At 34.2% G+C, this 21,953-nt stretch overlaps 2 protein-coding genes, 1 long non-coding RNA gene and 1 other non-coding gene across 4 annotated transcripts; 2 read left to right on the forward strand and 2 right to left on the reverse strand.

Moving 5' to 3' along the window:
* LOC126665698 (uncharacterized) lies at nt 1-5,627 on the forward strand. Its single transcript, XM_050358574.2, has 12 exons — nt 1-124; nt 224-308; nt 862-1,058; nt 1,939-2,021; nt 2,921-2,966; nt 3,044-3,100; nt 3,272-3,326; nt 3,411-3,511; nt 3,615-3,678; nt 3,774-3,907; nt 4,163-4,363; nt 5,327-5,627. Exons 1-11 carry the CDS (start codon nt 2-4, stop codon nt 4,331-4,333), a joined length of 1,116 nt encoding a protein of 371 aa, XP_050214531.1. The 5' UTR covers nt 1; the 3' UTR covers nt 4,334-4,363; nt 5,327-5,627.
* A 3,584-nt stretch (nt 5,628-9,211) lies between these two features.
* Nucleotides 9,212-10,272, reverse strand: LOC126665876 (uncharacterized). Its single transcript, XR_007637712.2, has 2 exons — nt 9,545-10,272; nt 9,212-9,418 (listed from the first exon to the last, which is right to left on the reverse strand). It is a non-coding gene; the product is annotated as an uncharacterized LOC126665876 (long non-coding RNA).
* Nucleotides 10,273-13,292: 3,020 nt separating this feature from the next.
* On the reverse strand, nt 13,293-16,305 carry LOC126664398 (THO complex subunit 4A). The gene is made up of 5 exons (XM_050356770.2): nt 15,996-16,305; nt 15,747-15,902; nt 15,337-15,405; nt 15,054-15,235; nt 13,293-13,812 (listed from the first exon to the last, which is right to left on the reverse strand). The coding sequence occupies exons 1-5, from the start codon at nt 16,185-16,187 to the stop codon at nt 13,626-13,628; spliced, it is 786 nt and encodes a 261-aa protein (XP_050212727.1). The 5' UTR covers nt 16,188-16,305; the 3' UTR covers nt 13,293-13,625.
* Nucleotides 16,306-16,384: 79 nt separating this feature from the next.
* TRNAV-AAC (transfer RNA valine (anticodon AAC)) lies at nt 16,385-16,458 on the forward strand. Its single transcript has one exon. It is a non-coding gene; the product is annotated as a tRNA-Val (tRNA).
* Nucleotides 16,459-21,953: the final 5,495 nt, after the last annotated feature.

Raw genomic sequence — 21,953 nt, forward strand, 5'->3', positions numbered from 1 at the left:
TATGCATAAATTTAATTGGAATGCCACCCAAAATCTTGAAAAAGAAATGGAGAAAACTTCAACTTCAACCTCTGCTAATTATCTCAATGCCCTCACTCTCGAAATCCACAAAAAACTCCAACGAGTATGCTTCTCAATTTTATTTTTAAATTTTGTTTTTAAACTCAGTTTACTTTGTTTTTGATCGAGGTTTTAAAATGTGGTGGTTGATTTAATTTTGCAGGCACAGGCTTCTGCATCACAGAGACGCAATTTGTTGCAGGAGCTGTTCGCGGATATAGCTTTGGAAGTTGATGACCGAGCTAGAGGTTTATGTTTTTCCCCCTTTTTCTTTATGTGCTATTTTATTTTCAGTGATTGGATAGTTAGTGTGTTAGCATCTACTAGGATTGAATTGGAATTGTTTTATTGCTGTGTGTTTGTAAACTCGAAAAATTGGAGTTCAAATTCAATTTGAATTTCAATTCAGAATCCAAAAATGTTGGAACTCAATGCTGATGAGAGTCAATTTTAGATGTACAATGCCTATTGTTTGGGAATTTTACGTAATTGATGCCTTTTGTTCTTTGCTTAAAAGTATTGGAAATCTTAACGAGAAGCAAAATTGATGCCATGAGGGCATTTAAAAGTTTATGTTATTGTTAGTCCTAGTGAGCTGTGTAGGTTGAAATTCACAAGCAGAAACTTAAGATATTACAGTAAGAGATGACATTCTCTCAGGTTGCTAACTTTAGAATAGAATATTAACTTCTTAAGTCTGTGTTGTTTCCTACAAATTATCACTTGCAAGGGCTATATTTAACTTGTGGCTACTCCACCATTTTGGGGTTCTCATTTTTTGGGTACTGAAATTGATTGCAGATATAATTGTCAATAGGGAAGAAGATACAATTTCTCCTGTAGAGGAAAGCGGTGATGCTCATTTATGTTTTTACAATGTTCTTGCCGATTATTATGTTGAAGTGCCTGAAAGTTGTAAAAGAATCCTTGATTTAATTGTCCAACTTTGGAGCCAGTCATTTGCATCACATATTTTCGCTCTTCTTTTCCACAAATGGGTAATGCTAACTTTAGCTTTCCTATGTTTTTTTTTTTTTTTTTGTAATCTGTTTATAGTTCTGTCACAGTGCCCAAATCATTTTAAGTAAAGTTCATGTGGTTTCATATTTTGCTTAAATTTTTCCAGCTAAGCTTCAATCATGAATTCATCATTTGTAATTGGGTTGAGCATGTATCTATGTCTACTATGCCTACTGACATTTTGGCATTTCTTCTCTTTGAAGATATTGCTATATCCAGATTAAAAAGAATAGTTAAGATAACAACTGTTTTGAACAGAATCTAAAAGTAACAGCTGATGAATGATACTAAAGATATAGTACTCATCACATGATCTTTTGCTACTGTAAAATTTTGCTTCATTTATAAATATATGATTCTCCAATAAGCATTTATAACTTCATATATTTAAATTCTTTGTTACAAATCGGAGTGCGCAAAACTATATCTTAAATTTCTGTCCATTATGCTGGGTCCTTGATATATGTTCGAGTTAACTAGAGGACACGACTCTTGGTTAAGTCAATTTTTTTTCTTCTTTTTAAAGTTTTCTCTTGTAAACTAGCAGTCACTAAAGTACTTCTTTCGGCGGTTTTTGGTTTGTGCATTAATGGATTGATTCTGATTCTTAGGTTTGGATATAATTGTGAAAGTGTTACTTTTTTTATAAATAAATAAATAAAAGGTCTTTAAAATATAGAATTCACCTCTCAAACCTCTTCTTGTCGGGTTAAAATGTAGTTATTTGTATGTAAATACTGAATTTGTATGACTTTGTTAACAGTCAAATCTGTTTTGGCCTTCAAAATTGGGGTAAAGTGATACTCTAAACTTCATCTATCTAACGATTCCAATGTCTGTTTGTATCGGCTTTTGCAGCTATTTGAGGCTCAACTGGATAATACTGAAGTGCTTGTACGCTATTCATCTGCTCTTGTTCAAGGTGCCACAAATGTGTTCTGGTATGAATCTCAGAGGTCTTGTTTTGGTTTGCAGTAGTGTATGTTCAGTAATCTTGTTTGGTTTGTAGTAGTCTATGTGTTGTTTGCTCTGTGATGGCTTCTGAACAAATAACATTTGAAAGTTAACTGCATCAAATGTCGCCTGTTCGATATGTGGAAAAACGAAGAAAAGCAGATGACCACTAAAATCTATGGTGGTTATTTTCTCTATTGAGAGCTTGCTTTCCAGTCTCTCTAAGCAATCAAAATGTACAGAAATCATATTTGTCCATCAGACATACATCTCAATGCTAATTGTCTGTATGCAAAATGAAAAATGTCTGGGACTCTGGGTACGAGATTGTACTGGTCCCTGTCTTAATTCTATTTGTGCTACATTTGCTTATCAAAATGGTATATTTGAGTATTCGTGGTCTTGAGGATTATTTTCTTATATGTGGGCGCTCTTGTAACTTTCCTATGTGTCATCATCAAAGTATTTATTAAATGGCTCAACATGAAACAAGATGAACAATCTCTAAAGATTGACTATAAGAATCTTGTTGACCCTCCAAAGAGTATTTCATTTGATATGCTGTAGATGCACTTGAGTGCTCAGGAAGTTAACATGCCTCAGAAGTGGAGAGAGCGGCACTATGAGGTGATTGAAAATAGAAAGAGAAGTAGCAAAGAAAAAATATTGTTAATATTCTGTAGTGTAATTTATAATAGTTCTGCACTTGCCAACTGATTTTTTTTGTGTGTGTTGATAATGTACATTCAACCATGGTGATTACATAATTATGGATCTGTTTAAACAACATTGTTTTTTGTGCATGATTGTACTTAGCATGATGGAAGACCATTTTTAAGAATCATACATTGCTGTTCGTGACTATATGTTTTATACATATTTTCAGGATTGACATCCATGCAAACAGTAGGCGGTTCCAAATCCTTTTTCTGGTAAGTCTCATTTATGTTTATGGCACTTTATCCAACTCATTGTGTGCTATTTACTATTGTTCTCGTATTGATTTTAGTATCTGCTGGAGGAAGTGGCTATGAAGCCTATGCGCTTGCATAAAATTCCTGCTCAGGTCAGGCACTCTGATCCTACACTCTTCAGTCTTGCTAGTTAATTGTTTTCCTTGAAATGGTTGTTCCTGGCTATTGTTGGTCTCTAGGAAGAGTATGTTGAGGAAATCGGAGTTATTAGTTCTAGCTAGCAAATATCGGGAAAATAATTTGTCAACCAATTTCTAATTCAGGCCCAGAGAGATCTGCTTCTGCTACTTTCAAGATTCATACTATTTTACAACTCAGGTGACCTTTGCGCTTTGCATGTGAATTAGAAATCGAATAGTAAGTTGCAGTCACTTATGATTTTTATGCTGTACTTGTATGTAGATGACAAGCTTGAAATCTTCTTGAAGCAATTTCCTGTTTTTCAAAATGCTTTCTTAGTTGGTGGCGCGGCAGACTTCTTTGTTATTGAACTTGCAGACCAGGTATGCTAAATATCTTGTGAAATAATAGGGCCATTGTTGTTTATGAAAGAGAGTTGAACATCTTCCAGCATGTTAAGATGCTATGGAATTGTTTTGTTGGCAGCTTCAAAAGTTGAAGGTGGAACCAGTTCTATTACATTATCTTTCACGTATTAAAGTTCTCCAAGGTAACATTATTCTTCACAAAAAAATAATATTCGACAATTCATGGTATTTATACCTGCTATCCATCTGAAGAAGGCAGTACAATGAATTTGTGCAGGTATAGAACTGAGAATGACCACAAGTACAAGATTAAAGGCATGCTTGTATAGCTTTACTTCTCCCGGTGGTCCAATGTATCCCACTAGAGCTGTCCGTCATGCAGCCTGGGATGCTTTAGATTTGCTTTTTCCTGTGAGTACTTACTTACCATGGAATATATCAAAAAACTCCATGCACTAAAGAGGAACAGGAAGATTAATATGAGTAATAATTATCCAGTTTCAAGGAAATACTTATTTTTTCGTTAAGATGCAGTTCTTGGAGATCATTTTTTTGTTAAAATTTCTGCAACGGTTGATAATGATTACAAGACATTTAATCAAACATGAGAACGTGCATGATACTTCTGCTTTTCAATATTGTAACAATGACATGAATCTGGAACAGGTAGGGCGATATCCTCGACATCTTATAAGTCTGTTTTTCCGATTGCTGTATCCATGGTACTGGCCATCTTCCTGTTGGAACTTCATAATGTCTTGTGTAGAGGCAATTTTCTATTCTATCGTCCGAGTTCTGCTTTCTAGTTGGGACAAGCTATGGCCAAAGAGGGATTAAGTTTGATGAGAAATTTATCTGCTGTAAAAGGTAAAAAATCTGATACAAATGCCTGCTATATGTTTCAGATTCTTTGCATTGTACAAATACTCTTTACCAGCCATGGAATTTGTACTATACTTGATTTATTGACCAAATCTATCGACACTCGAGCTTTGTTATGCTGCGGTCTTGTCAATCCAGAGTACAGTTGTTGATAGTTTGCATTGTTTAAGGCCATATTTATTCTTCTCTTTTTAAGGATTCAATCTATCCATTCATTAGCTAATTATCTTGTCTTCGTAGTTTTCTTTTCTTTTTTTTTAATTTCTTTGTTTATAAACTAACAAATCAAGAGAAAAATACTTAGTCGAGACCAAGATTCCTACTTGTGCTTAGTATATGTTTGAAACTATGGTAAGCATATGCATCCAAAAATTCTAAAGTTTGTGATACGGTGAGTCAAATTGAAGTGCCACCTTAAAGTCTGTGATACAGCGAGTCAAATTGGGGTAATTTACGCTAACCGTCCCTCAACTATCTTCTTTCCCAGATTCGTCCCTAAACTTTAATTCATTCTCAAATTGCTGCATGGATAACCAAGTTACTAAATGAAAGTTTAGGAACAACTTGGATACAAAATTAAAATTAGGAATACTTATGGAAGGATGGTCCTGCAAGAGAAAAAATAGTTCATAAAACGGCTAATGCAGTCAAATTGAAGTGTTGCGTTAGAATTTGCGGTATGGTGAGTCAAGTTGAAGTGTTGTCTTAGAGTTTGAGGTATGGTGAGTCAAATTGAAGTGTTGCCTTATAGTTTGCGGTATGGTGAGTCAAATTGAAGTGTTATCTTAGAGTTTGTGATATAGTAAGTCAATAAGTGTTGCCTTAGCGTTTGTGATACAGCGAGTCAAATTGAAGTGTTCTGGTAGGCATACGGTTAGAATTTATGTAAAAGGTTCGTGATATTGAATTGAATAAGTGCTAAAATGAAATTTATGATTCTTGTTACAGAGGCATAAGTGGATGAATATAAGAGGAATCTGAACAAGAAATATTTTGAGATGACGAAAGCTTTATTTGAACAAGTGCTGAAGGATGACCGAGCCATAATCTTCCTGAACAGAGTGATTCTCAACTCAATCAAAGATTATCGGTCTATTGTATTTTATGTATATTCTCTTTTTTTATTATTGATTTTGTACTGATTGTGTTTTGATGTGTTGGAAGGAAGTAGACATGAGTTATAGAGGTCTTTGATAGTATGAACTATTGTTGAAAAGGAGAGAAGGCTTTTTGTTTTATTTTTCATCAACTCTTGTGTGCAAGTATATTTGGGAGTATTAACCACTATTTCCTTATATAAAGAAATTATGATGATAAAAAAAATATTCATATGACATATAATAAATCAAGAATCCGAAGTCAGGGTCAGCCAATTAATGAAGTCACATTTGATGGAATGGATGAAGAGCTCCTATCCGGCTATCCGACTTGTTTTCTTCTGTTGAAAAAGCAGGGATTCTAAAGACCCCTTTAGTAATAGAAGAGATGATTTTGGATTTATGAGAATAAGCACTACTTTTTGGTTAGAAGCAGCTATCGGGTTTTGCATGGAGAAATTCAGTGTGCATGGCAATCCCTTTTGGTCGAGAATTCGGAAGTTATTGGTCCCGCTCAACATCAGATATTTTATGTGGCGTCTATGCAGTGGTTTCCTGCCAACCGCCGATATGAGCTTCAGATCAAGAGAGCTGTTATCGACCCGACTTGCCAGGTTTGCAGGAATGTGGAATATGCGAACCATTTGTTCTTTGTTTGCGAGCTTGCGATTTTCAAGTGCAGTGTCACTGTTATGGACCTATCGGAGAATGGGAGAGTGATGTGTTCAATATTTTAGATGACGAGAACAAGAATTTATATGCTATGACCTGTTGGTTTATTTGGTTGAATATAAATGATGTGATTTGGAATAATATACTTAGTAGCGGCTCTTCGTTGTGAACATGGCCAACGAACTTTAACGGCATGGTAGTTTGCTAAGAGTTTAAGAGGTCGAAAGTCGGATGATGGGCTGGACAAAGGGGACGAAGAGGGGTTTCGTGTGTTATTCGGAATGATCAAGGGGCCATCCAAGCTCGGTCCGCTACGTTTAATGGTGCATTATCATTTAAGGCAGCAGAATCCATCACAATTAGAGTGAGTTGGCTGAAAGGGAAGTCAAAGGCCACCATTGAGTCAGACACATCGGAAGTTATTGCGGACATTAACAACCGCAAGTGGCAGTTATCGATTGTATTATTGATAACCGTACTTTATTATAGCAGTTATGTAATTTATCTTTTGAGTTTGCAAGATGGTATGCGAACAAAGTTGGGCATTGCCTTGCTGAAGTAGCTTGTTCTTCGTTAGATCATCATAAATGATTCAATACATTTTTTGACTTTTTTACGAGTTTGACTACTTCTGATTTGGACTAATAAGATTATGCTCTTTTTAAATAAAAAATATAGTTGTTTAAGGGTTTTTTTTTTCTTAAACTGCTGTGATTTACTTTATCGTTGGTGGTACCTATTATTTTATATTGTTTTAATTTTATTGAATATGACAAATAATAAAATATTCATTTCTTTTATTTTGGTTGATTAACATTTATCGACGAAGCATATATCGAATTAGATTGATCAATAGTTTAAAATAGATTCAACCTTTCAACTAGAAAATTAGAATAGTCTAGGGTGATAACAGTTTCATTTTAAAATATTGTACTTTTGAAAGTTTTAATATATATATATATAGGTGTTTGTTTATTTTTTTGAGAAAACCACAAAAATATTCATATTAAAATAGGAAATAACAAAAATACACACCAACCTAATAATTTACATTGATACCAAAAAAAGGTAAAAGTTTACATATTCTAACCAAACCACTAAATAGAAGACATGTGTCACACTCAAAGCCAAAAGAAAGGGTCAAAAACGTGTGATTTTTGGTCAAAAACGCGTCTGACACACGTCAGAAATGCGTCTGACGCGCGTCAGAAACGCGTCTGACACGCGCGGCTGTCACATGTCAGCACGTGTCAGCATGTCAATTTAATATCAACATGTATCATATATGTATCTGTTATGTATCTGGAATGTATCACAACTACATTTTCTCATACTTCTAAAAACAAAAACAAATATATATACACACACACATATTATTTATATGTATTACTTATGTGTATCTGAGGTATATTTATAATATATTTTAAATAAAAAAAAATATATTCGACATATATATTCATACAAAATTGAATATATATGTATTAGTAGAGTATATACGATTTATCTACAATATATTAATGGTGGATATACGATGTATCGTTGATGTATCCGACATATATATTCATACAAAATTAAACCAATAACTATTCACGTCTTCATTAAATTTAGAGTTGATGTCATAAAAATTCATCAATTTTATACTTTTTTTCAATTTAATCTCGCCTTTAAAAACCCATAAATTACAGTACAAAAAAGTATATATATTATATATTATTGCTTCTAATATGTATTCGATATACGTATTTAAAAAGCATGTCTTCCTATTAAATATTTGAAAGTTTGCTCCGTCCTTTTTTTTTCCCATGTTGCACGAGGTTTTACTTTTAGCTCAATTTATTGTTTATATTTATAGTGTATTTATGATGTATCGTCCATGTATTTACAGTGTATTGCAAGATATAGATGATACATCGATAATATATTAAAACTTTATTATTAATTTTTCTCCTCTATATCTATAATGTATCGATGGTGTATTTATGATGTATCAGTGATGTATTACGATGTACATATATTATATCGATCATTTTAAAATTTATTTCGTTAAAATAATTCAAAAAATTTAAACATGTATCATCTATGTATCTGCTTTGTATCAGAAATGTATCATCTATATATCACTAATACACACATGTATCGATCATTTTGAAATGTATTTTGTTGAAAATTAATCATTATGAGTTGGAGATGGATTCTAAAAATTATAATTAATGGTGTATCTACGAAATTCAGTTCAGATGTCTCAAAAACAGTTTAGATACGTCTTAAAACAACAGTAGCCGACATGAAATATATTAAAAATTCAAAATATAGCAGTCAATTTATAATTTTTATTTTGCTGGAAATCATATTTTAAAAATTGTTCAATTACATCTCAAAAACATATTACATACATCTCAAATACATTTCTGATACATCTCTGAAACAGTTAAAGATAAATTTCAAAAACCTAGAAACAGAAATAAGCAGTCTCACTCGTCAATTCCAAGTCGATGATCATCATAGTAATATAAATCACTCAAAAATCATTTCTTAATCTCCTTTTTCAGAACCACTAATATTTATGACGTATCGGAGATGTATCGATAATACATCGGGGAATTGCGAACACTATTGTTAAATGGGTTTCTGTTGATAAGAACATGTATCTATGTTGTATTAGAAGTGTATTTAGAATGGATTGACAATTAATCTACAATATTATAAATAACGTAGATACAATGTATCGTTGATGTATCCAATTTGTAGATACATAATAAAATGAACCAATATTATATAATGTTTTTATTAATCATCCCGAGTTGGAGAGTGATTCTAGAAATTATAATCAATGGTGTATTTACGAAATTCATTTCGTTGAGATAATAAAAAAAATAAGAATATGAATCTAGAATGTATTTATGATGTATCAACGATTTGTGTACAATATATCGGAGGTGTATATACGATGTATCATGAATGTATCCAATATTTATACACATAATATATGCATAATAAATTGAACCAATAACTATATAATCATTCACTAAATTTATCACCAATTGAAGTTAATCTTACACATATGAGTTTAAATTAAAAATGTAGATATACATCTTAAAAAAATTCAGATACATCTCAGAACTACAGTGATACGTCTCAAATACAGCTCTGCTACATTTTTTAAAATAAAAATAGTAAAACAAATTGTAAACACTCAAATATGAAGACAAAGCTCCACAAAAAAATACTATATGCAATTTGGTAAATATGAAGTTGACACTTTCAAAGACACCTGATTTACCAAATTTGGCCATATAAACAACAAAACATATACATAACACTCAAATATTCAGAAATCAATAGTATAAGACAAATTATTATGAACAAAATTAAAATGTAAAATGATCAAAGAGCCGACCTCCGTTGAGCCAAAGGGGATTAGAATGAAGGATCATCAATAGCCTGAAAGAACCAATTGAAAAGATTCCTTCCAGATTATTCATTAATAGTAATATAACTAAATTAAAGAGTCTCGTTTTCGGAAATTCAAATTAAACGATTACCAGCACAAAATGCACTAGGAGAGTTGCCTTCAATAAGAACACACTTATTGTACTTAACATCTGGGTACCTTTGAGAGCTGCCAATCAAAGTTAATCAGATCCGATTCCCATACACCCAGAAAACTTTTGTACTTAGCATCTATATCAGCAATCCAAATTCGAATGTTCTATATAGTAATCAAACATTAAAATTGAAATTACAACAATTATTAATAGATTAAAAAAAAGAAAATGTGATACGATTGACCTAAGTTCATGGCGTTGAGAGCTTTAGGACGATGGGGAGTGATGACAGCGACGCTGTTTGGGTGAATCTTAGATGAGAAGACGAAAGAAATGATTAGAAGCCTTAAATTTGAAGTCTATTGTTTTAAAGAAATCATTATAAGCCATGATCATAAATTTTGGATGAGAAGACGAAGGAAATGATTTGTCTATGTTTGATGTTTCAGTCTCTGGATGATTGCTAATGGAGGAGAGTGAAAGTGGGTATAAAAAGTAATAATTGTGCCAGCTCATCCATTTATTGTAAAACACCTTGGATAGAAGAGAAAACTTAATGAAATGTTGGTATTTGAGAAAACTATTGCCGCAATTATAATTATTGCGTAATTTTCTCTATTTTTTTTAAGGCAAAAGGTCTGAAAAACTACCGACCTTTCAATTTTTTTTCAACAGCACCCTCACCTTATAATTTTTTCAATAGCACCCTATTTCGTATGTTTCGATTTCAATAGCACCCTAATTTTTTTTAAAAAGATGACTTTATTATTATAAGGACTAAACTTTTTAAAACAATTAAATTTAAGAGTCATTTTATACCTTTTTTACTCAAAAAAATTCAAATAAGTCCCTTAACTTAAAAACCTTTCAAATAAATCCAAAAAAATAAATAAATATATATTAATAATTTAATTTAAATTTTTTAAAAAAAACTGAACCCGCTCCGGAAGAAGACAAGCAGCTCGTCTTCCTCGGAAGACTAGCTGGCTGGTCTTCCATGGAAGACTGGTCTTCCGCCATGGAAGACCAAATCTGCTGGTCTTCCATGGAGGAAGACCAGCAGCCGCTGGTCTTTCATGGGGGAAGACCTTCTGGTCTTCCTCCATGGAAGACGAGCAGCTCGTCTCCAGATTTGGCCACGAGTCTAATTTAGTTAATTATTATTTTTTACTTTGTGAAAAAGAGGGCGTTTATGTATAATTCAAAATATTGTAGAATATTTAGAACTTATGATATATATGAAGGATTGTTTTTTGAATATTAACCAAATGAAAAAAGTTCAATTTGATGCTCTAGGGTGCTATTGAAACCAAAAAATATGAAATAGGATGCTATAAAAAAAATTATAAGGTTAGGGTGCTATTGAAAAAAAAAAGATGGGTAGTTTTTCAGCCCTTTTGCCTTTTTTTAATGAAGAGTTTGTTAGGTGCTAGTTAAATCAGATGTCATAGTTGTAATATTTGACTCAAGGAATCAATTTGCTAGTGATAAAGTGATTTTGCTTGAGGGCTGTATTTAAGCAAAATAATTTGACAATTTATCGTTTATTTTCGTGAAAATATCTATAAATCAAGTAGCCGCAACATAAAATGTCCGTTCCAAGTCAAATCATTGAGCCTAATTTTTTTCCGCATTGTTTATTCAGGTTCAAGTTAATAAAATTTGATAAATAAAAAATATAGAAGAAAAAAGTTAACTTTATTCTAAAATAAAATGGAATCTAATAGTTTCTTTTTCTTTTGACTTTTTGGTAAAAGAGTTTAATTTGACTACCACTGGTTATCTTCCTTTTAATATTATTTTTTTGATTTTATAAAATCAATTTTAAATTTATTTTATTTCAATTTGTATTAATTTTCTTTTTTGGATTATATTTCCTTTTTGTGAAAATATTTTTTTACAAAAGAATATTAGTATAACGAAAATATGAATTGTTGCGATGAGAATTTAATTAGTAATTTTTTCTTAGTTGGATTCAGACAAAAGATCAAGTCAATTTGGTTTGAAGTAACAAGTAAATGATAGACAAATCGTCAAGCTTTTCGAAACTAGTTTTTAACTTTTAATTTAGCCAAGATTATATCTAAATTTATTATACTAAGTAAACCACCTTATTAGGAATGGGAACCCCTAACGGGGAGGATATCGATTAATTATTTCCATAAGCACGGGATAGAGGAAGTTCCTTCTCCATTTATGAGGAGGAGACGAAGAGTGGGGACTCCATATGGAATACCCATCAACCATAAAGACATATATATACACACACCGGCAACAACTTTTGCACATAATATCAAAAATTCCGGTCTTTTAATAAAAATCCCTACATGTAATATTTGTAGCAATCTAATCTTAAGGTTTAAAAAGTTACTTATCAAATCCCCAACCTTTTGTTTATACAGTTGGAGCCTAAATGCCTCTGCCAATTGATCATACAACTATTTCCCGTACGCCAAGCATGAAAAAAAAATAACCGAAAAAGGCACTTCACCCAAAAAGGCAAAAAATAGAGATCTTTTATGTACCGTTTTAAGCTTTTAAATTTTAAGATTAGATTGTTACAAACATCCGACGTTTGATATAATACACAAATATTCTTATATTTTATTATAAGTAAAGGTTTCTCAAAATAAAAAGTAAACTTTAATTAACTAATAATAATAGATCAATGCTGCCTCTGATATTGATTGAACCAGTGATCCAACTTGGACCAAAAAGCAATCACTAATTCACGCACATTTCACTCCGAGTTTTAGAACTTTATCGGAGCACCTATATACATGACATATTTGACTCTCAGACTAGTTTACACATGTTATTTATGATAAAAAGCAACTTTTGCAATTGGCAGTTAACATATCAGCTTTGAGATAAATCAGCTGCAACAACTAGCACAATTAGCTAAGATCATGTTCAATACAAAATCCTAGATAAGACCAGAAACATCGCTCACCATCCCCTGTAGATGTATAGCTCATAGGAGTCGAGCTCTATAATCCATATATATATAGGCAACATCAGCTTTCAGACTCAAATTCAGTAAGAGAACCTGTTTCAAGTTCATCAATCACTGTACAGAAACATCACTATAATAGGTTCAACTGCCTCAACAAAAAGTGAGAAAATTGAACAAGCATCAATTTTAAAAAAAGAGGACCGGAAATTTCTTGTTAGCAGCATGAGTTAAACTTCTCCCTGAAAAAAGTATCAACAACTAAATCCGGCGACTCTTTCTGAAGCACTGAAATTCCAACACTACTATGCTACACCGGGAGCCACAAGAAAGTCGGAAATACTAATATTACCCTGAACAGAATATGAAAACAGATGTAACTTGCATAGCTAAGAACATAACCATCAAAAGCACCTACATGTTGACTAGTGAACATGCTCTAGCAGTTAAAATAAGTTTTTTTTGAGGGAAAAACATAGCGAAGTTAAAAGAAGTTATTAGTCATAACATAGACATAAAGAAATCTACCTGAGAGGCATTTCCATGTTTTCGTAATGATGGAGCAACTCAAAGAAATAGGAACTCTGGAGGCAACTTGTTCATGCTCAATCATCCCCTTACAGACAGCATGTTGTTGTACAAGAAGATACGAGGAAATATATAGTTCCACTTCATACTTCAACTTCCGGAGTAAAACACAGAGGACATAAGAAGCCAATGAAGCCAAAAGAATGATAGCTATTACATAATGAAGCCGTCCAATTTAACCCCATTTTAATACCCAAGTCAAGGAACAATCTGGTAATAAAAGACCACACTTCAAAATAAAGATTCTAACAATTTTTTCTGAATATATCCTATATCGCTAAGACCAGGACTTGATAAAGTTACAGAAACATAGTCGGAAATCTTGCACAATCAAGCACATAAAAGGCGACGGACAAAAGCTGAAAGACCAACCAAGGGAGAGAAAGCCAGCTTTAATTTGTCTGCATAGCTTCTGAATGATACTTCTCAAGATCAGCATCAAGATCGTCTGCAGATACTTTTTCACCACGACCCCTTCCACTTCCACTCCCACTTCCACGTCCACGACCTCTTCCAAATCCGCGGCCGCCACCACTGCCACCTCGTGGTCTCCCCATTGCACCTCCTCTTCCTTGTCTCCTAAAATACAGAAAACAGCAAGAAACATATTAACATCCATTGATGTGGAATAACTTTGTTATTACTACAACAAAAAAATTTCCAAATGAGCACAAACATGCAATACCAAATACCTATTCTCTAAGGATTGGGATTCCCTCATGTTCATTTATCATGTTCACTAATCTACACCATTTATTATAAAATGAATGGAGATGCCGGATGTCGACGAATTTGATATACACCATCCATTTTATAATGAATGGTGTAGATTCAATGAACATGACCCCTCATGTTCAAATGAACATGAGGGAATCCCTATCCCTTCTCTAACTATTCTGCATTACCACAGTTTTAAGCTTTCAGGATACATTTAGCCCCAAGAAAGCATAATTACATCTAACTAAACAGCATCGCACATTTGCTTCATCAAGAAAATTGGAAACTTTGACACAGTTTTTTCTTCCAATTGTTTAATATAGCATGTACATCATCAATTACAAATAAACCTAAATATATGTTCCCTATAGACAACTCTGTAATTTCTCTTCAAAGTGAGCTCATCAATGCATTTAAAAATCACAAAAGGGAAGGCGAAAAAAATTAGCAGATAAAAAAATTCCATTAGTCATCATATAATATTTCCAGTTGAAAATTTAAAACCCTTAATAGAAAATCATGACAAGAATCAGAACTATTTATCCACTTTAACATGCAATGATGTGAATCCTAATAAGACCCGCTCCCAAAAAAATATGATACTCCCTCCGTCCCAATAGAGTTGTCCACTTTGAGAAATTTATTTGTCCCAAAATACTTGTCCACTTTCAAAAAGTAACTAACTTTTACACTTAGTTTTTCTATATTACCCCTATTTAAAATCCACTAATGAGTAAATTGAAAGTAAATTGCAAGTGGGCCCTATATTAAATAGGGGTATGATAAAAAAAGTAAGTAAAATTTCACAAAACCCACAAACAATAATTGCTTTTCTTAAACTGTGTGATAAAGGCAAAGTGGACAACTCTATTGGGACGGAGGGAGTAGTAATAATACAGCTGCCATAATGGCACCAAACCAAACACATTCCTAGATATCAAAAATCAAATAAATACATTCCTAACAAGCACACCTGCCAAAGCATGAACTTTAAGCACTCAAAAGTAACAGAAAATACAGGAACTAAGAAATAGAGCAAGAACAACAGAAACTACAATTAGAAAGAATAAGTAGATTAGCAAAGAGAAAGATAGGGCATATACCCTCTAGAAGCTCCATTTAAGTTTCCAAAACTGCCATTAGCAGCAGGCATTGAAGGAGGAGTAGGAATATTTGTTCCAACAATCTCAATCTTCATAGGTTTTCCATCAAGCTGAACGTTATTGTATCTCTTGACAGCAGCCAAAGCATCCGTTCGTCGAGAGAAGACAATTTCTGCCGTGCCCTAAGAAAAAGAGGTTTTCTAAACTACAGCAGGAGGGTAAAAGTAGTATTTTCATCATCAGAAGAAGGATGTGAGTTCTATGCCAAACTTGAGTTAGATACCTTCGATCTGCCACTCCTGTCATAATGGATTGAGTACCGCTTCAAATCCCCGACTTCTGAAAACAACTCCTGCACATAGTTAAACCTAATTCTTTAACTTAAAATAACATTTTACAGCTCCTACGGTAATGTAAGATTTTAATTTACATTGCATGTTCAGATAGATAAAACTTGCTAGAATTCGACACTTTCAACTTAAAGAGGACATGTGTTTTAAAAATTGAAATCATTTCATAAGGGAAATAACTTTGCGCGATTTATGGTTCAATTAAATTCTTTAAATGCTTTGTTTCGAACAGAGATATAAACTTAAACATTAGCATTCACAAAAAACTCCACATCTATAACAATTCCAAATGAACGAATTTGAATCAAAATAATCTGTATAATTCCGATATAGATAAAATGACCTTAATATCCTCATTAGAGACTCCATATTCAAGATTAGAAATGTAAAGCTTAGTTCCAGTCTCAATAGCAGAAGCTCTGCCGCCACCTGCGCCGCCGCCTTGTCCTTGAAATACTTGATCTGCAAACATATCGTGCTGCCACGCAGATTCAGGCGCCTGTTTATCAAATTAAAAATAAATCATGTATAAACTAAAATAGGAACCCTAACTATTCTGTTCAAATAAATTAATTTCAAAAAAGAAAGAAACCTTAGAGGCCGCATAAGGAGCGGCGCGATTAGCAACTCGGTTATTGAAGCGGCGAGTAGGTCCAGGACCACCACCACCACCACCGGCTCCAGCAGCAGCTCCACGGCCGCGGCCGCGGGAGTAACCGCCGGATCCAGGCTTTTTATTGCCCTTGATTAAATCGTCAAGTGACATATCCAAAGCGCTTGACATATTTTGTTGTTGGAAAATGATTCAGATTTTACGAAGAGAGATTTGTATGAGAGCGACGGAAAGGAGAGCGAGAATTTTAGGGTTTTTTCCCTTTTTTTTTGATGGAAAGGGGAAGAGGATTGAATATAGGTTTAGCAGATTATATCAAAGCATTATTTAATCATTAAAATAAGATATATTAGAAAACATGACACAGTGGTGTCGTGGTGTAGTTGGTTATCACGTCAGTCTAACACACTGAAGGTCTCCGGTTCAAACCCGGGCGACGCCAAATACTTCTATAATTTTGTTTTTCTTTTTGTCATACTGCTTTCATCAGAACAAAGAATCATTTCAGAGAATTTTAGGTCAAACTAATCTACAACTTGCGTTTTCATATAAAATACCCGTTACCTGTATTTTTATGAGGAAATTACACCATTTACCAAAAAAAATGAAAATAATTACAAAAATATATGTTTACTTTTTTCATTTACAAAAATATTAATAATATTTACAAAAGTACAAAAAAATAAAAAATAATATCAAACATACGGTGTATACTGTGGGTATAATGTTAGTATACTAATAAACTAACATTATATCAACATTGTACCAAAATTATACCAACATCATACATACTGAGATTTTATTAATATTAAATAAAAATTTACCAAAATTACATCAAATCGTATACTGAAAATTAAATTAATAATATACCAAAATTATACCATCAGTATACCAAGAGTATACAAATTTTCTAGTTCATTACGAACTATAGTGAAAAATACACATAAAAAAAATACATGTTATCAACTAGAAAATATATATAAAAATTTATAATCAATATACCAAAAATATACTGAAATTATACCAATAATAAACCAAATATTATTTTTAAATTATCTGATTTATAGTTTTAATATTCCAAAATTATACCATAATTATACCGACATTATACAAATCGTACTTTTGTAATTAATTTTCATTTTTTGATACTTTTGTAATTAATTTTAAATCAGTCGTATTTTTGTAAATAAAAAAAGTTTACAGGTAATTTTGTAAATATTTTTAAAATTTTAGGTACTTTTGTCATCGTCCCTATTTTTATATCAAAACGGCCCTTTTGACAAAAAATAGAGTGGATTAACTAATTACAAATTTTAAAAATTTACTACTAATTACAATTAAAATTTTATTTAACACTAATTAAACCTAAATCTAACTCAACCGACCGCCACTGCCGCCCTACCGACCGCCATCGCTGTCGCCCTACCAACCGCGTTAGGGATGAACCTTTTAGCCAGTGTTTTAAAAACCGGACTGGAACGGCTGGTCGGACCGGTTGAACCGCAAATCGACCAGTGGTCCAGTCTGAAAAGACAAAAAACCGGATCTTTTAGTTGAACCGGGTCGGACTGAGTTGAACCGAATTGAATCGATAAAAAACCGGATGTTAAACCGGATTGGACCGGATAGAACCGGTGAACCAGAATTTTTCAATTTTTTTAAATTTATTAAACCGGTTGAACCGGTCAGTGAACCGGTTGAACCGAAAACAGGTGGCCTCACCGGATCGGACTTCAGTTCGATTTTTAAAACACTGCTTTTAGGGATGAACGGTGGTGGGGGCAAGGTGGGGGTAGAGGCATACGCCGGTGGGTGGAGGACGAAATGGTGGCCGGAGAAAACAAAAACAAAAAGAAGGAAAAAATAAGTTCTTTAATTTTTATTAAAAATTAAAATAATTATTAAATTTTGAAATTATTACGGTATAATTGAAATATAAAAATTATTAAGGACCAATTTAAGAGATAAATAAATAAAATATTAATATTTTTTTAGACATTTTCTAATTTTATAACAGTGTAACTCACTTGCGGGGGTGAGAGTAAGAAGGAGACTTTTTTATGCGCTTTGACATAATTGCAAGTCTAAAAAACCCTCCAAAATGATTCTTTTGATATGTCGTGCCAAATTGGAGGGGTGAATTGATTCTTTGTTCATGATAAAAACTACATCATTCAAGATCTAGATAAAAGAACATGGAAAATGCTTTATAACCCACCTCTTTAACCTATTATCTATATTTTTCCTTACGTGTCAGCATCTGATTCGTTCAAAATTCGTTTCAAAAGTGTATAACTCAAATACCATCTTTTAATTCATTTATTGTCAGGCCTGCCAGACTGAAAAAAGCAGGTTGAAAAGGTGGATAAAGAATTGGGTTCTATAGCAATATCCAAAGAAAACATGATATTTTAAGAGGGTTAACTACTTTGTAAGTTATCGAACTATCAATTTATTTCAAAAATATTATCGAACTTTAATTTATTTCAAAAAGATTATTGAACTTTTAATTTATTTCAAAAAGTATACCGAAATTTAATTTATTTTAAAAAAGTAACTGAACTTTCAATTTGTAAAAGGATATTGTCATGCTCCAATTTCATAGATCGTGACCGGCGCTAGGGTATGGGAGCGGTAGTTCCAAAATCCATAGGCAGCCTTGCGTATAAACATACAAACAAACAAATATACAATTAACCTGCATAAAACCAATGATCGGGGACAACCGAGACTCCACTTAATCTAACAATTATATCAATAATAAAAATAATAATGCTCGGCTCAATTCCGAAACTGAAACAACATGGCATATATATAAATAATAAAGAAAACAAATTGTAAACATGCCAACATTAATATTATAACAGTTGGACCAATCCAATAGACAGGAGTCTAGAATAAATAAGATATCAACTAACACTACTGCGGTCTAAGAGTTAAATAGTTTTGAACATCTCTATTAAAAAAATGAGACCTCCAAAGGAACGTGGAAACTGGAGACCAGTCAGGTGCACTCAAAAATTATAAACCTGAAAAATGGGAAAACAACAAGATCAGATATAACCCAAAGTAAACAGGAACAAATTCTCATCAATCTCAAAGTAAGCCAGACATCTTGTCAGTCGAACCCAAAGTACTTACCGGCGCACACAGTCTCGATAATGCCGATCAAGTAGCTCGTTCCAATCCAGTTCCATAATCATTCAAAACAGTTCGAAAATATTTATATACTAAAAAAACATAAGTTACTTAATGAAGCGGTAAATAGCAATATAAACTCACTGCTTGCAAAACCACGTGAAACTCCTGGCAAGCAACTAAACCTGATTCGACTCTGAAGCAGGAACAGTCAGCGGGTCTAAGAAAACATGAATTATAATTAATATGATCTCATAATTCTAGAGAGTACTAGACACCACATAGGATTATCACACATATCAATTAAGGAAAAGTACAAACTAATGGAATATGCCCACAAAGCACTAGGATTGGTGTAAAACTCACATCGACTAAGGAAAACAAGGAAGCCAGCGCGCATATAAATAGATCAACCCCATACACATATAAGTGGCGGACATTCAGACACTTATTCGTATGTACCAACCATACTAGATTCCATTAAGCATAATTCCACAAACTGTACTATCACCGCATCCATCATTTGGCGCCGTCTATAGGAACCTGTTCTCAAAAAGAAATTTATTGATAGAAGTAGTGAACAACAAAGAGCAACATGGACCCACTATACATTCATAATCAAGCTGAGATGGACACATTCAAATGAAAGACACCTACCAACAGAGAAAGGGCAGAAAGAGACGAGGGTCAGGAACAGAGCTACAAGCGGAAGAAAATCGCCCAACTGGAAGTCAAGTGTCTCGCTAGTCCGGTCCTCCTGAAAGACGAACCAGACAGACCGTTTGTAATAATAGTAATGGTTGGGGGGAGAGAGACTCTAAGAGCGCCGGTAGACCTAGGAGCGGCCGTCAATCTCATTGCCAAGAAGACCTACTGCGCAACGGGAGGAAGCCAAATCCGAATGAAGCTAATGTCTGGAGATGTTCTAGGAACTGGAGCGGAAGATTTCAGACGATAGGAACGGCAGATTTTCGAGTGAGTCTCGGAAATCCAAAAGGGCGGAAAAGGATGATTACCTCCCCTTTCCAAATCATAGACATAAACCTTCCATATGATCTTATACTGAGACAACCGTTCCTTTACGAATCAGGAATGGTGATCGACACAAGGAACGAGAGGGTGATGATTTCTATTGAGGGCGATGGTAATCAAAGGAAATTAAGAAGAAGCGGATTTCAGCCACCGTGCAACCATGACTGAGCTACTCCACATAGACGAGATATTTGAGTTACCGTGTGAAGAATCAACGGCCGAGCCAGTGGGGGAAACAAAACAATGGGAAGTCCACACAAGGAAAAATGTTAAAATGGATGTAGTCATGAAAGAATCGACAAAAGCGGAGATCCAAAAAGTACTCAAAGAATTCGAAAGAACATTCGCCACAAAAGCCGCGGACATCAAAGGAGTAGACCCGGCGGTAGCATGTCACGAGTTAAATGTTGACCCAACCATGAAGCCCATACAGAAAAAGAAACGACGACATTCGGAAGAACGACAAAGGATAATAGCAGAAGAATTGGAGAAACTGCTCGAGGCATGATTCATCAAAGAGGTCAAATCCCAGACTGGTTGAGAAATGTGGTCCTGATGAAGAAAGCAAACGGAAAAAACCGCATGTGCATCGACTTTACAGACCTAAACAAAGCGTGCCCAAAGGACTGTTTTCCCTACCTAACATCAACCAGTTAGTCGATTCCACCGCGGGATACGTGATGTACAGCCTAGCAGATATGGCACAAGGATACAACCAAAATTCGATTTGTTACGGACGAAGAACCTTACCCGATGATGCCGTTCGGACAAAAAAATACAGGTGCAACATACCAGCGATTAATGAAGCACATGTTCATGGAACAAATGCGTAAAACAATGGAGGCGTACGTTGACGATGTGATCATGAAAAGCAAGAGTGAAGAAGAACACCTTAAAGACTCACGAACGATGATGAAGATACTCGACAAGTTCAACATGAAGATAAACCCGGATAAGTGCACATTCAGAGTAGTTGGAGGGAAGTTCCTGGGATACATGGTATCGGAAAGAGTGGAAGCAAATCCGGAGAAAATCAAGGCCATCCTAGAGATAACCCCACAAAAAAGGAAGTATAAATCCTCAATGGAAGGGTAACGGCCCTGGGATGGTTCATCTCGTCATCAGCAAAGAGATGCCTCCTGTTTTATAACACGCTGAAAACAAAGACATTCAGATGGGGAGAAGAATATGATCAAGCCTTCGGCGACCTGAAAAATTTCTTAACAAAGCCGCCACTGCTGAGCCGACCCATGAATGCATAAACTCTATATCTTTACATCTCCGTATGCAAAGACACGACGACAACGGTCCAAGCGAAAGAAGAGGCGGGACAACAACTACCAGTGCATTATGTAATTCGAACCTTAAAAGATGCTGAGCTTAGGTACCCAGAAATCGAGAAGACGGCGTTGACATTAACAACAACAGCAAAGAAATTTAGGCCATACTTCCAATCACACCCCATAATTGTGCGAACCGATCAACCTCTGCGACAGGCGCTTCAGAGGCTAGAGCTATCCGGAAGAATGGTCAAGTGGTCGATACAGCTAGCATAACACGATATTGGCTACGAACCAAGACAAGCAATGAAAAGCCCAAGCACTAGCTGACTTTGTCGCAGAACAAACCGGATGTTCCATGATGGAACCAGAAGTCAAAGAATAGTGGGAGCTACATGTCGATGGGGCGAAAAACGAAAAAGGGACAGGAGCAGGAGTCATCCTCAAAGGCCCGCATAAGGTGGAGATTGAATACGGAGTCCACCTG

This window comes from Mercurialis annua, linkage group LG1-X (assembly GCF_937616625.2).
Source record: "Mercurialis annua linkage group LG1-X, ddMerAnnu1.2, whole genome shotgun sequence".
Taxonomy (NCBI): Eukaryota; Viridiplantae; Streptophyta; class Magnoliopsida; order Malpighiales; family Euphorbiaceae; genus Mercurialis; species Mercurialis annua.

Excerpts from the sequence above, each read along its gene's own strand:
- LOC126665698 (XM_050358574.2), top strand. The coding sequence starts at position 2 with ATGCATAAATTTAATTGGAATGCCACCCAAAATCTTGAAAAAGAAATG. Across the intron at positions 125-223 it reads TCCACAAAAAACTCCAACGA|GCACAGGCTTCTGCATCACA; the intron begins GTATGCTTCTCA and ends TTAATTTTGCAG. Across the intron at positions 309-861 it reads AGTTGATGACCGAGCTAGAG|ATATAATTGTCAATAGGGAA; the intron begins GTTTATGTTTTT and ends AATTGATTGCAG.
- LOC126664398 (XM_050356770.2), bottom strand. The coding sequence starts at position 16,187 with ATGTCAAGCGCTTTGGATATGTCACTTGACGATTTAATCAAGGGCAAT. Across the intron at positions 15,903-15,995 it reads CTCCTTATGCGGCCTCTAAG|GCGCCTGAATCTGCGTGGCA; the intron begins GTTTCTTTCTTT and ends TTTGATAAACAG. Across the intron at positions 15,236-15,336 it reads ACAGGAGTGGCAGATCGAAG|GGCACGGCAGAAATTGTCTT; the intron begins GTATCTAACTCA and ends TCTTTTTCTTAG.